This window comes from Canis aureus, chromosome 24 (genome assembly GCF_053574225.1).
Source record: "Canis aureus isolate CA01 chromosome 24, VMU_Caureus_v.1.0, whole genome shotgun sequence".
NCBI classification, from domain to species: Eukaryota; Metazoa; Chordata; class Mammalia; order Carnivora; family Canidae; genus Canis; species Canis aureus.
In genome coordinates, this window is record NC_135634.1 from 35,082,742 (window position 1) to 35,098,317 (window position 15,576).

Below are 15,576 nucleotides of genomic sequence, written 5' to 3' on the forward strand. Positions count from 1 at the left end.
AGATAGTGTGAATCATACGAATTGTCTCCTATACACCATTTATGTAATGAATAACATCAACTGATTTTTAAAAGGTTGAACCAGCCTTGCATTTTTTTAAAGATTTTATTTATTTATTCATGAGAGACACAGAGAGAGAGACAGACAGACAGACAGACAGACACAGGCAGAGGGAGAAGCAGGCTCCACGCAGGGAACCGGATGTGGGGCTTGATCCCGGGTCCCCAGGATCACACCCTGGGCCGAAGGCGGCACCAAACCGCTAAGCCACCCAGGATGCCCCAGCCTTGCATTTCTTGAAGCAATTCCACTTGGTTAACCTGTCATACTTTTTCTAGATATTGCTGGATTTGATTTGTCAATATTTTGTTAGAATTTTTGCACCTGTACTCATAAAAGAAATTGATGTGTAATTTTCTTTCCTTTCTGTTTCTTGTCATCAGGATCATTTTGACCTTATATTGTGAGTTAGGAAGTGTTCCCTTCTCCTCAATTTCTCTGAATTTATATAAGATTTATATAAGATTGGTAATTTATATAAGATTTCTTAAAAGCTTGATAAAATCTGCTTTTTTTTCCTAACTTTTTAAAAAATTTCTTTAAAGCTTTTATTTATTTATTCATGACAGCAGAGAGAGAGAGAGAGAGAGAGAGAGAGATGCAGAGACACAGGCAGAGGGAGAAGCAGGCTCCATGCAGGGAGCCTGACGTGGGACTCGATCCCGGGTTTCCAGGATCACGCCCCGGGTGGAAGGTGATGCTAAACCACTGGGCCACTGGGGCTCCCCTAACTTTTTTTAAAAATTTATTTATTACTTATTTTAGACAGAGAACACACATGAGCTAGAGAGGAGCAGAGTGGGAGAGAGAGAGGGAGGGGGAAAGAATCTCTAGCAGACTCCCTGATGAGCATGGAGCCTAGTGACAGGGCCTGATACCACAACCCTGAGATCGTGACCTGAGCCAAAACCAAGAGTTGGACGCTTAACTGACTGAGCCACCCAAGCACCCCTCTTATACTAACTGCTTAAGGTAGAAACTTAGTTAATTGATTTCAAATATTTTTTCATTATAACATCTTCTTTATCCATTCACTTGGCTATTTTCATATTTTGGCAATAGTAGACATTGTTGCTATAAACATTGGGTGTGTGTATCCTTTGAAATTAGTATTTTTTTTATTCTTTGGGTAAATAAATACCTAGTAGTGTGATTGCTGAATCAGGGTAGGGTAGCTCTATTTTTAACTTTTTGAGAAACCTCCATACTGTTTTCCAGAGTGGTTATACTACTTTGCATTCCTACCAACAGTGCAAGAGGGTTCCCCTTCTCTTACATCCTTGCCATCACTTGTTCCTGTATTATTAATTTTAGCCATTCTGACAAGTGTGAGGTGGTACTTATCATAGTTTTGATTTGTATTTCCCTGATGATGAGTGATGGTGAGCATCTTTTCACGTGTCTGTTAGCCATCTGTATGTCTTTGGAAAAATGACTATCCGTTTCTTCTCCCTTTTTTAATTGGCTTATTCACTTTTTTTTGGGTGTTGATTTTTATAAGTTCTTTGTATACTTTAGATACTAACCCTTTATCAGATATGCCATTTGCAAATATCTTCTCCCATTCCATAGGTTGCCTTTTAATTTAGTCGATTATTTCCTTCGCTGTGAGAAGCTTTTTTTCTTGATGAAGTCCAAATAGTTTATTTTTGCTTGTGCTTCCCTTGCCTCAGGAGACGTACCTGGTGATAGGTTGCTATGGCGGATGTCAAAGAGGTTACTGCCTGTGTTCTCTTCTGGAATTTTAATGGTTGAATCATTAGATTGTACACCTGAAACTAATATTACCTTGGTTGTAAACTAGAATTTACATTAAAACGTAAGGGGAACCCTGGGTGGCTCAGCGGATTGGTGCCTGCCTTTGGCCCAGGGCGTGATCCTGGAGTCCTGGGATTGAGTCCCACATTGGACTCCCTGCATGGAACCTGCTTCTCCCTCTGCCTGTGTCTCTGCCTCTCTCTCTGTGTCTATCATGAATAAATAAATAAAATCATTTAAAAAATTAATTAAAACTTAAAAAAAAGTAAAATTGTAAATATGTTGAGTGAAAATGCCTAGTTCTTCTTAGATTTTTTTTTTTAAGATTTTATTTATTTATGAGAGACATAGAGAGAGGCAGAGACACAGGCAGAGGGAGAAGCAGGCTCCATGCAGGGAGCCTGAATCGAGGTGACTCGATCCCCGGTCTCCAGGATCACGCCCTGGGCTGAAGGCAGGCTCTAAACCACTGAGCCACCCAGGGATCCCCTCTTCTTAGATTTTCAAGTGCTATTTTCCATAATCCTTGGGAGCACAAAGGAAAGGTAATCGAGGTGTGGTAAGCACACTGTGGCTGGCTGACTACCAGAGCAGCTACCACGGGCGGTAATGAGGCTGCACTACCCCTTACTCCTGCGACACCACTGTCACTTTTGGCAAGGACTGCTCCCAGGCTCACTGGCACAGCTCTGCACTGCGCGCCAGTCATCCCGGCGCAGGCCCCGCCCCCGGCGCAGGCCCCGCCCCCGGCGCAGGCCCCGCCCCCGGCGTGCGCGCTCCCGGCGCGGGTGGTGACGCGCAAGGGCCGGCGCCGGGTGGCCGCTCGGCTCCCGGAAAGGACCGGCGCCTCCAGGAAGCCGGGTCCGTGTTGCAGTCGCCGCGCCGCGCCGCGGTGCCCGTGATGCCCTCCACTCGCAGCTTCCCGTCGCCGGGAGTCCCGGCCGCCGAATCGGGCGCTGCCGAGCAGGTGAGGCGGCCTTACCGGCGCGGATGAGGAGAGGGCGGGGAGGCTGCCGGCCGGGCTGGGACGGTCGGAGTGTGGGGCCGGCGTGGCGGCGAGGGCCGCGGACGAGCGCCCCCGGCCCCTCCTGGCGGTCTTGCCCGCGTCCGCGCAGCCCCCGCCGCCCGGGCCGCGCGGCCACATCCGGGCGCCCCGGAGGTCAGCCCCCGGGACCCCGGGCGGCAGGTGCTCTCCCCCAGCCCCGGGCCGGAGAAACTGGCGTCGTGCTGTGGCGCCTCCCCCGGTGACCGGCGGCTGGATTTTCCCTCGCTCCCTCGCGGCGTGGGCGGGTCTGGCCCCACCGGGAGGGACCTGGCCGGGGAGAGGGGATGCTGGACCGACTGGTTCTTGCCTGCCGGCCCGTCCGAACACTGGGGCTTTCAGCCTCGGTCTTGCTGTGCTCTGCTTTTACCAAGTTTCATGCTTTAGATTGCTCCTTGGACAAATGGAACTACTTGGGCAGTACAGTGATAGAGCAGCGTTTCTCAAACCCGAGTGATGCGTGGACACCTTTTAAGGGGACGGGTCTCATTCTCTCGAATATGCCCCAGAACTCGCAGGGGTCCTCGGACCCCATTTCAATGGACGCTGGGGCAGGGCATTTTCAGAGAGCATTTATCAGGAAAGAAAAGAGATGCTTTACAGATCTGGGACTCCAGTGCTAGAAGATAAACTAGAAATTATTATTATTTTTTTTATAAACTAGAAATTATTAAAGAATTCTAAATTAGAGACTCAGATCGCTAGTTTAATTTCACATGTCTGCCTTTACCGTGTCTCGATTTGCATAATGAAAATTTTCCAGCCTCGGAGGTTTAAAAGAATCATATTTTTGTGTTATCTTGTGTTTGCTGTTACCTAGTTTTTTTTTTTGTTTTTTTTTTTTTTTTTGTTACCTAGTTTTTGTATTAGGTTTATTCAGTTTGACACATAGCAGAATTTTAGAATGGGGTGCTAATTTGCATTAGTAGTTTAATGATTTCTTTGTGTTTAACCTTAACATTGATTTTATCACTTTTGTTTGTTGCATATTGTATCTCTGGTTTACATTCTTCCAGGTGTAATAGGAAGGCTTGATCTCAACTCCTGTGTCTATAGTCTAGAAAGAAGAAAAAAAAAAAAGTAAAGTTGATCTAAGGATTTATATGTATATATATTTTTAAAGATTTTATTTATTTATTCCTGAGACACACAGAGAGAGGCAGAGACACAGGCAGAGGGAGAAGCAGGCTCCATGCAGGGAGCACTACGTTGGACTCGATCCTGAGACTCCAGGATCAGGCTCCGGGCTGAAGGCGGCGCTGAACCGCTGAGCCACCCAGACTGCCCAGGATTTATATTCTATACATATTTATTCAGCATGTTTATTTAAAATAAACTGCAGTTGGAGTGCCTGCCTGCCCCAGTCACTAAAGCATGCAGCTCTTGATCTCAGGGTCATCAGTTCAAGCCCCATTTTGGGCATGAAGCCTACTTTAAAAAAAGAAAACATTAAATAAAATAAACTACACTTGAGTAAAGAGAAGATTCAGAATGTGGGAAAACAATAGAAAGTAAAACAGGTTAAATCTTGTCAAAGAAAAATATTGGACCAGGGCTTTGAAAGAAGTGTAATATCAAGAGTAGGACATACTAGGAGAAGTGATATTAGTAAAGGCCAGAGGCAAGAATGAGAAGAGTGTATGTGGGCAACAAGGGACCCACCTCACTAGAGCAGAGAGATGTTATTTGGGGCTGAGGAGAGAAAAAGTTGATAAAATTAGATGGTACCAGTTGATGAACATTAAGGTTTCAGATGCTACACAGGAAGTTGGTGTTGAGCCATAGTCTTCAGAAGTTTCTTGAGCTGATCATATTTTGAAGGTAGCATTTTACACAGGTATTTCTGTAGTGTGGTGTTGAGAGTAAAGGTCGAAGGTAGGTGATCTACCTAGAATCTGTCCTGAAGTAGTGATGTCTGCTGTGGTGATTTTAGATGTGTGAACTAACTGTGATGTTTGAAAAAGATTTGTCAGGCCCCAATGAATGATAAAATATCATTGCAAATAAACAGGATTGAAGGTTAAGAACCAGGTGACCCCAGTCAATAGTGATACCTCTCTTAGGCCTGGAGAATTTGGAAGGTGGTCATAGTTTCTGCCAAAAGATTGTGACCCCAGACTTGGATTAAACACGTTGCAGTAACAGGGTGTCAGTAAGCTCAGGATGTGGAATTGGAACCTGAGGAAAGTCAGAGTTGCAGATTTCAGAAACTGCAGAAGGGATGCAGGACAAGTGTGACCAGAAAAAGGTCATTTAAAATAAGGACCAGGGAAGCCCCCGTAACTCAGCGGTTTAGTGCCGCCTTCCGCCCAGGGCCTGATCCTGGGGTCCCGGGATCGAGTCCCACGTCGGGCTCCCTGCATGGAGCCTGCTTCTCCCTCTGCCTGTGTCTCTACCTCTCTCTCTCCCTCCCTCTCTCTCTCTCTCTCTTTCTCAAGAATAAATAAAATAAAATCTTTAATAAAATAAAATAAGGACCAGAATTTTGCAAATGAATAAAGGTAGGAGGAACTTTGAATAGGACTCGTTATTCAGAAATAAAAATTTTTAAAATAAATATTGGAGAAAATTGGCCAGCCCCAGATGGCTTAGCGGTTTAGTGCCATTGTTGGCCCGGGGTGTGATCCTGGAGACCAGGGATCGAGTCCCGCGTCGAGCTCTCTGCATGGAGCCTGCTCTTCACCCTGCCTGTAACTCTGCCTCTCTTTCTCTCTGTGTCTCTCATGAATGAATGAATGAATAAATAAATAAATAAATAAATAAATAAATAAATAAATAAATAAATAAAATCAATCTTTAAAATGAAAAAATAAAAAAATACTGGATAAAATGTAGATCATAAGTGCAACTAAGAGCATTCTTCTTGAAACAAAGAATGAATTGTTATTTTAATGTCTTTCCCCACAACTGAGTGAAGCATAGCATCCTGCTCTTTGCTTTGGCTTCTCACTCTCCCAAGACAGGTGTTTCTTTTTCTTTTTTAAGATGTATATATTTATTTGAGAGAGAGAGCACACATGCACAGAAGGAGGAGGGGCAGAGTGAGAGAATCTCCAGCTGACTCTCTGCCAAGCCGGGAGCCCACCTCAGGGCTCCGCCCCACTACCCATGAGATCATGACCTGAGCCAAAACCAAGAGTTGGATACTCAACCTACCAGGCCACCCAGGCGCACCAATAGTTGGTTCTTACATGCCTAAGTGTTTGTGGACCTCTTTGATTATTCAAGGTCCTCTTGTAATCTTGATATTTAGATCATTCTTTTCTTCATGTCATCTTACCTTTTCTTACTCAGAGGTCTATCTAGCTGTTCCAGAGTCTCATTTGTCTATGATTTTGTTCTTGTGATTTGAGAATTTGCTAATAATGTCTGTCTCGTTGAGTGCTGCATTTTTCACCAGAAGAGCCATTTCACTTTGCAGTTGATTTAAGTTGTTTTTACATACAACAGGACCAACAGTGAGAAACTGCCAGACATTGAACCATGACCACTAGAGACCACTAGCTTCTCTCCACCAGAGAATATTCAGCTAAGGAGGGCCCCCCACTAGCTGAAACCTTGAGTTAATACATCTCTCTGGTGGTAGGTCTAACTAACACAAGTTAGGCCTTTTAAAAACATGGCAGTTTTATGTAACATTAGAGTTTGCCTTCATAAACCCTGGTGCCAAAATTCTTAGCCACAAATACAATTGGAGTTTACATTTTGAGATCAAATTACCATATTGCTGACTCTGGGTAATATTCAGCCATACTTTTGTCCTAAAACAAAGTAATTGCTTCAGCAGTTTATAAGCTGTCCTATTTTCCTCTGTCTTTAACCACAAATGTTGTCATTTAGAAAAATATCTATTTATCCTTTTTGTCAAAATCCTCGCATATCTCAAAAAAAAGTTCTGAGACAAACATCAGATTAAATAACGTTTACCAAGTTTGCTACGATTGTTCTAAACAGAGCAACTTCCTTGAAAAATGTTCTCTTTTCCCTTCTTCCATTGAAAGGGTACCTCTCACCTCCAAGAATCTTCCTGTTCCCTAGCCTCGTTGTGCTCTTCTCCAAACTGTTACAGCAAGAGTCTGGATAATTTAACATTGCCTTCTGTTGTTCTCTTATTTTCTGGGTATTGGAATTTTTTCTGTAACCAGTCTGGAAACTCCTTGAAATCTGGAGCCACATTTGTTACTCCTCTGTGCCCTTCATATAGCCTTCAGGCACACATCATTGGAGATCTTTCTTCCCCCAGGACCTTGACTTTAAGCTGTTAACTAGAACATTCTTTTCTTTTGTTCTTAGTTCAGCTATAACATAATTATTGATTTTTCAAAATGTTCAGAGTCAAATTCCTATGTCACAGTTTTTAAATAGGCTTTCTTGAGGTATCCAGAAGAGGATTTGATGCTAGAAACTGGAGATTCATCAGTTGAATCTTGTTAAAAATAGTTGTGTCTCTTCTGCTGATAAAATTAATATATGCCCTTTAAGAAAAGCAAGCCTAAGGAAGAAAATAGATGATCCGTTAATCCACTGCTTAGCAATAACCAACCACTGTTGAGATTTTGGTTTCTGTCCTTCCATTTCCCCACTCTATATATGGTATGTTTTTTTCACTTACTATATCATGGATATCTTTCCATGTCAATAAATACAGATCTGCATCATCACTTTTAATAGTCATATCATGTTCCACTGCTGCAGAAATGGACCATGTGTAATCTATCCCAACCCCTATAATGCACATTGGTAGCCATGTTACGCTGTTATACCCAATACTATCATGAATTTCTTTACACATATTTTAGTGAATTTACCCTATTATTCCCTAAGATTGAATTTCTGTGTGATAGAGCACAGAGTAAGCATGTTTAGTATTTTCATATATGTTATCCATATGCCCCCAGAGGTTAATACCTATTAAGATTCTCTGCAACAGTACTCCCCTTTGTTAGCTAAGTATTGTCAGACTTTAATCTCCACCAGTCTGAGAGTGGTGAAGTCTTATTTTTCTTTATGTTTCTTTAAACATAAAGAAGTGAAGTATATCAAGATAACTACTTGATAAAAACACCTGAAAATTCTTTTAAACATCTCAGTAATTGACATCTTTTTCTTTTTTGTGTAAATTTTTAAATTACAGTATCATTTGTCCCAAGTTCTTGGTACATGGTACAATAAGGATACCATTTTGAAACCTGAACTAATTAAAGTGATTTTCCCTCTTTGTCAGGTAGGCATTTCTAATACTTTTTACTGTAAGTGTGTGAGTGTGTGTGTGCGTGTGTGTTTATCCCCTCTACTGCATTATAACTGATTTCAGGGGACGCCTGCCTTCAGCCCAGGGCGTGATCCTGGAGTCCCGGGATCAAGTCCTGCATCGGGCTCCCTGTAGGGAGCCTGCTTCTCCTTCTGCCTGTGTCTCTGCCTCTCTCTCTCTCTCTCTCTCTCTCTCTGTGTCTCTCATGAATAAATAAAATCTTAAAAAAAAAGAGAGAGAACTTATTTCAGAGCTGGATCCATACCTGATTCATCTTTATATCTCCTATTCCCAGCCATCCATGAAGCAGATAGTGCTTGCTCATCACTCCTGTGACAGGCACTGGTCACTGGAGAAACAGAAGACTAAGAGGCTGCCTCTGCCAATGAGAGGCTTGCCATGTAATAAGTCAACTACCAGTATAATCCTGTAGCCAACTACTGTGATGAGCAAACACTCTGGGGACATGAGAACTAGGGATGCTTTCACAGAAGAATTGTGCCTGACTTGTGTCACAGGGAATACATAGGAACACCAACAGATGGACCTGAAAGAGAGGCATTCTAAAAAGGCAGAGGAATGTGCGGCATTTCAGTGACTCGCTGCTTGTATTTAGTATGGCTAAAGCATAGGGTACATATCTGTCTAGTCTGTCGGGATAGGACTAGAAAGACCGGGACAGGATCAGTGTTGTCTAATGCAGAAGCTCCAGGTGGCTGTTGAGTACTTGAAATGTGGCTAGTGCAACTGCGGAACTGCATTTTTCTTTTTAATTGCTTTAAATAGCCACATATGCAGTGGCTACCCTATTGAACAGCACAAGACTAAAAGACCATGAGAGCCCTCCTTTATTACCCTAAGGAGTTAGGACTTCTTCCTGAGTGGGAGAGAAAAGTTGGGAGGTGGAAAAAAATGGGATGCTTGGGTGGCTCAGTCTGTTAAGTATCCGACTTGATTTCAGCTCAGGTCATCATCTCAGGGTCATGGGATCAAGCCTCACATCAGGCTCTGTGCTGAGAGTAGAGTCAGCTTGTCCCTTTCCCTCTGCTCCTACCCTACCCCTGTTTGAGCTCTCTCTCTCTCTCTCAAATAAAGAAATAAAATCTTGAAAGAAAGAAAGAAAGAAAGAAAGAAAGAAAGAAAGAAAGAAAGAAGGAAAGAGGAAGAAAGAAAGAGAAAGAAAGGAAAAAAAGGAAGAAAAAAAGAAAAGTTGGAAGGTGAGGAGGTGTCAGGATTCCTGGTTGTTTTGGAAAGATCACTCTAGTGTATAAATTCTTAACCTTTTAGGCTCCCAGTTGTCTTTTTGCCAGACACTTTCCTAGGGGTTTTTTGGTACTGTGAATGCAGCAGTCAACCAAGCAGACAGAAATCTGGCCCCTTGTGGAGCTTGACGCATGAGCAAGAGAAATGCAAACACACACACACACACACACACACACACACACAGCATTTTAGAGGACAAGGATAATAGTATGGGTTTTCATGCTAGAATCTCTGTTTTTTTATATATGATCATTTTTTGTTGGCTGCATGGCCTTAGGCAAGTTACTTAGGCTCTCTGCCTCATCTGTGAAACACTATACAAATAGTGTCTACCCTGTGGGTCATTAAAAGGAATAAATTAATATTTGTAAGTAACCAGGGCCTGGCACATAATAAGGTCTATATAACTAATAAATAAGTAAAAGCTAAGGGAAAAAAATAAAGAAAAGAGATAGGTGGAGGGGACAGCTTGCAATGATAGATTGGGTGGCCAGACGAGTGACAGTGAATAAAAACCTGGAGTGGGGGTAGTGAGAAAGGGAGTTGCACAGGTGATTTCTAAACAGAGGGAGTAGCACGTTCAGAGGCCCGGAATCCAGACAGCACCTGGCATGTTTGAAGATAGCCACGGCACCAGTATGGCTGGTATGGGGTGAAAAGGGAAAGTGGATGATGAGATCAGAGCAGTGACAGGTGGCGAGGTCCTGTGGGCCACAAGAGTCAGAGTAAAGCCTTTGGCAGTGGAAGCCACTGAAGGATTTCAAGTAGGAGAGTGACAGGATCACAGACCTGAGCAGGGACGGGGTGAGTGTCAACTTCAGGTGAAGAATCTGTGCCTGAAGGTATTAGATAAAGAATTGGAGAGCCACTGGGTTGATGCTGCAGGTAGGAGACTAACTTATTAGACTGCTATTCTGATAGGCTAGGCAAGAGTTGAGAAGAGGAAGAGATTTTAGATAAACTGAGGTTAAAAAAAATGGGAGGAGGAGTCTGTAACAAACTGGCTGTGGAAGGTGAAGAAGAACAAGGGATCAGGCCTGGCTCCCTTGCTTCTGCTTTGAGCAGCTTGGTGGAATTGAGACTGAGACAGCAAAGTGAGACAGGATGAGGGAGAAGGGAGCAAGGACTGTGATATAAGCGTGTGGTTTTAGAAATGGTTTTCATCCAGTACTCAGATGGAGGTATTGGTAGGTGCTTGAAGATCTCTGTATCTGTAGCTCAGAAGAGAAGCCTGGGATGGGGAAAGAAGTTTTTCAGTGAACTGTTAATTGAAACCATCAGTGAGGCTGACCAGGAGCAGAGTCAGAGTTGGGAGAGAGCAGAGCCAAGCCAGGAAGAAGCTCAGGGCATGGGGGAGCAGACAGGCCTTTAGGAAGTAGATGTAGGGTGGAGGAAGGGAGTCCTGAGAAGGATCTGTTCAAAGGCTAGGAAGCCAGCAAAGGGAAACAGCTGTCTTGAGATGCCTGGAAGAGGTAAAGCAGCAATACCAAGGATGATGTCAGTCTTTGGATCCAGTAGATCAGAAGAAGGCCCTAGCTTAAGCCCCAGCTGTCCCTTGTTTCCTTTGTGATTTGAGGCCTCGGGGCTGAAGGAGTGAGACTCAGTAGCTGTGAGAACACCAGAGCTGACTAGGAACATAGTAACTTGCATGGTACTTTGTGCATAAGAGAGGTCTAACAGACATTTATCAGATGAGTCAGTATTTCAGATTGCTGTTGAGTGAATCATACCTCCTACCCCTGCCTACCTCCTACTTCTACCCCTAGTCTTCCTTAATTCAGTACCTACTTGATGACCTGGTATTTTGGTACTGATGGCTTTTAGGTAGCTACCACTAGCTAGCACCAGACTGTTAGCATCTCTTTTGATTTAGGCCTATATCCCTGACAATGTGAAATTGACTGAGAAGTGTGTTGCTCAAGATAAATCCTTATGACAGCTTCACTGCAAGGATCATGCACCAGATTTTGTGTGGTTGGATTTAAACACGTACTTGGGGGACACCTGGGTGGCTCAGCAGTTGAGCATCTGCCTTCATTCGGCTCGGCATGATCCTTGGGTCCTGGGATTGAGTCCCACACTGGGGTTCCTGCATAGAACCTGCTTTTCCCTCTTCCTGTGTCTCTGTGCCCCCCCCATGAATAAATAAATAAAATCTTCAAAAAACAACAACAACACATACTTTGTAAAAGAACATAGATGTCTTTTTGAATTGTGCCATCTTAGTGACTTTTCTCACTTTCTGGAACAGGAGGTCTGTAACTCCAGGAGGACCCCATTATGTCTGTAATGGTATATGAGGACTGACTCCTAGAACGTTGCCTGGTCTCTGACCCGTCAGCATGGGGAGGTGAGTGATGGTGTCTAATCACTGGCACTTGTAAAACCCAAGATTTTGGTGCCACAGAAACAGATATTGAAAGGAAAAAAAAATCTAGGTTCCAAGTGAAAAGGGTTCAAAGTTATGCTACACTTGTGTTTAATACCTTTGTTCTTCCAGGCCTCATTGGGGTGCCTGTTACAGAAAGTAGTTGTGCCAGATAGATTCTATGGGGCTTTTAAAGTAGTTTACTGTGAAGACACGTGTGTGGGAATCTGTGAGAGTCTGTACTAGCTGCAAGATAACTGTAAGCCTCAGAGGTGTGGGCAGGGGTTGGCAGCCTCTGTGGAAGTGGCCCAAGAACCCACATGGAGACTAGAAACTACAAGTGAACGCCATTGGGTTAGCAGGATATCTCCCCTTTCTGTGAGGTATTTTAGTCCAGGAAGCACCCTTTAAAGGGAAGAACGTAGAAATTAACCACAAAACTTTAACATCTACTCTAAAAGTAGCAAGTTTTTTTTTTTTTTTTTTTTTTTTTTTTTTAAGCCCCACAGTAATCTGTTATTCCTGGCATAAACAGAAGAAAAGTGTTTATTTGTTAAAATGTCTCAGGAATAATCCCAAAAGCACAGGACATGCAAAACTCACTTTGTGCCTTTATTCTGAGGATGTTATTAAAGATCCTGATTTTCTCCCATTTTCTCACTGAATCATCAGGGAGAAATTTGCCTTGAAATTCAATGTTGAAAAAAGTCTTACTCCTCCTGAGCTGTTTATGTTTCTAATCTAATGGACAAGGTTTTGGCTACTGGGCAACTTTTACAGGGCCTTTCTTATTACATGTTTTTCCTTGTACTGAATTGTTTTTTTGGTTTCATCACCCTGAAACCTGAGTTCATTATAGATTTATAGATTTATTACATTGAATTTACTCGTCTCTGTCCTCTCTTTTTTATTTTTTTGAACAAAGCAGAGTACGAATAATAATCTACATACTATTGTCAGGAAAGGTAGAAAAACATAGATATGTCATAACCATCAGGGTGTATTTCTCATTCATGTAGTCTTATACTGAGTAAAATAGCAAAACAGCAATATGGAAGATGCTGGCATACAGATACCTCCCAGCAGGGGAATGAGTGGCCCCAGCCAGATGTCTTACTTTGAGATCAATTTAGGTGAGGAAAGTCCTCTTGGGAGCAGATTGCTTTAAAATCTGTTTTATTGGAATTTTAGGATTGGCATCTCCTGTCTATTTCCTGCTTCCTGGCATTTTAGCATCTCTCCAGTGGGGTGTCCGCGAATTCTGAATACCAATTTACGCCAGATTATTGTTATTAGCATTCTGGCTGCTGCTGTTTCGCTTTTATACTTTTCTGTTGTTATAATCCGAAATAAGTATGGGCGGCTATCCAGAGACAAGAAGTTTCAAAGGTAAGAGAAAATATCATTTCTTTTCTAGATGGGGTGCCATACCTTCAATTTTACAGCTTCAAGACTTTGGGGATTAGATTGGAATTTGAGGAGCATGTGGCTGTAGGAATCTGTACTGACTACAGCGTGGCATGCAAAATTAAACTGTTTGAAACTGTTTAATCATTAGCCACCAAATCCACATTGTAAGAGGATTTAAACATAAGCTTCTCCTGTGATATCTGTTAAGCTGATTTTTCAGTGAATGTCAGTTGTTTGGGAATAGTTTTGCTTCTCAGAACTTCTTTGAACTTCTTAAAAGGAATGATTATGTATCTGATTTAGATTATCTTTATCACTATCAATTGTTTTGTTTTCTTTTGACTCTTTAATCATTTGGCAGTTGTAAAAATGTGATAGTGGATCAGCTTAGAATTCACTGACTTGGTGGTTATTTATTGCTTTTGCTCTGTTAAGGTTTGGGCAATATTCTCTGTCTCAGATAAAGCATATGTTCATTTTTCTAAACAAGGTACTTGGCACGAGTTACTGACATTGAAGCGACAGACACCAATAACCCCAATGTGAACTACGGTATCGTGGTGGACTGTGGTAGCAGTGGGTCTCGAATATTTGTCTATTGCTGGCCAAGGCACAACGGCAATCCTCATGATCTGTTGGATATCAGACAAATGAGGGATAAAAACCGAAAACCAGTGGTTATGAAAATAAAACCCGGTATGTAAAGGATAAATATCAATTGGTAACCAGGTTCTGTCCTTTATTCTCTGTCAGGTTTTCATGTCCTTCCCCCCGCTTTGCCCACAGCCATCGCCCTTCTCCAGAGCTCACGCCAGGACCTGATAATCGTTTCACTTTCTTCCCCCTCCTCTCTCCACCCCACATGAGGCGACTAACTCCTTGTAAAATAGCCAAAACCATGTCTGTCTTGTGTGTCCTGCAGCATTTATCACAGTGCCTTACTCATGTGTCTGTCTACTCAGGTGTTTGCTAGTTGACATTCATTATGGAGAGATTGTTTTTCCTCCTATTTGGTAGTCGTTGATCTCTATCCCTAACAACAGGGTAATTTCAGATAATTCTTGGATATCTGTACTCTAAAACATTGTTATTAAAAAATAAAAATAAAAAAATAAAAAAAAATAAAACATTGTTATTATCTTTTCCCCCGCATTTTTAAAAAGTGCTCCAATATGGGCAGCCCGGGTGGCTCAGTGGTTTAGTGCTACCTTCGGCCCAGGTTGTGATCCCCAGACCCTGGATCAAGTTCCACGTCGGGCTCCCTGCATGGAGCCTGCTTCTCCCTCTACCTGTGTCTCTGCCTCTCTCTCTCTCTCTGTCTCTCTCTCTCTCTCTGTCTCTCATGAATAAATAAAATCTTTAAAAAAATTTTTTTAAAGTGCTCCAATATATTTCCTTTTTTAAAAAAAATTTTATTTATTTACTTGAGAGGGAGCATGTGTGTGAGTAGGGGGAGGGGCAGAGGGAGAGAGAATCTCAAGCAGACTCCATGCTGAGCACAGAGCCCAATGCAGGGCTCAATCTTATGACCTGAGCCCAAATCAAGAGTCATACACTTAACTGTCTAACCTACCCAGGCATCTCCTCCCAATATATTTCTAATCATCTAGATTATTATTAAATGAGAATGACTGCAGAACTTAAAAGAGCTGATGTTATTATGTCAAGTATTTAAAGATGTCACAGTTTCTAAAACAGTGTGTTGTGTAAAATTGGGATTTGCTTTCTCCATTAAACAATTTAAGTCAGTGGTTCTCAACCTTTTTCTGTACATACATTATTTCCATGGGCATTGCCATTCTGTAAGAAGTATTAGAATCGGAAGGTGTCCAGGAGTACCTTGAATAGATATTTTATGTCTTGATAGTTAATAATCACTGATTTAAACAGTGGACAACATGGGTGTCTGGCTGGCTCAGTTGGTAGAGCTTGTGACTCTTGATCTCAGGGTCATGAGTTCAAGCCCCATGTTGGGTGCAGAGATTACTAAAATAATAAACTTAAAAAAATAAATAAAACAGTGGACCACAGATCCTCATAGAGATTCAGCACTTTTATTTCATCTTGCTAGGGTGTTAAATGGTACAATATTAAACCCAAATAACTCAAGGAATTTATCTTGTAAAATATTAGAGAATGTTTATAAAAAAATCACTTATTATCTATTTCAAATATGTAAATGAAAAGGTGGTTCAGTTTTAATATGATAAAATACCTGTCCTCATAAAATTGTTCCTAATAACATAGACTACGGGCTCTTTGAGTCCTCCCCATTCTTCATTGAATAATTTAGGCCCCACTTCCTTCTTCAGAAAACCCTTAGCAAGTTGATTGTTCTTTGATGCTTGGGCAGCTGGGCACTAGCATATTGCTCAGAAAATCCAGAACCTCTACCTCATTTCTCAGGTTAAAGAGAGGGAACTT

The 15,576-nt window shown here is 42.3% G+C and overlaps 1 protein-coding gene across 2 annotated transcripts in view; it reads left to right on the top strand.

Moving 5' to 3' along the window:
• The first annotated feature begins 2,603 nt into the window (after positions 1-2,603).
• ENTPD4 (ectonucleoside triphosphate diphosphohydrolase 4) overlaps positions 2,604-15,576 on the top strand; it is a 35,895-nt gene continuing 22,922 nt past the window's right edge. For both annotated transcript variants that reach the window (XM_077868828.1, XM_077868829.1), the window contains exons 1-4: positions 2,604-2,785; positions 11,626-11,724; positions 12,934-13,131; positions 13,643-13,848. In XM_077868828.1, the coding sequence (XP_077724954.1) occupies positions 11,717-11,724; positions 12,934-13,131; positions 13,643-13,848 (412 nt within the window). In that variant the 5' untranslated portion in view covers positions 2,604-2,785; positions 11,626-11,716. The remainder of the gene's footprint in view (positions 2,786-11,625; positions 11,725-12,933; positions 13,132-13,642; positions 13,849-15,576) is intronic.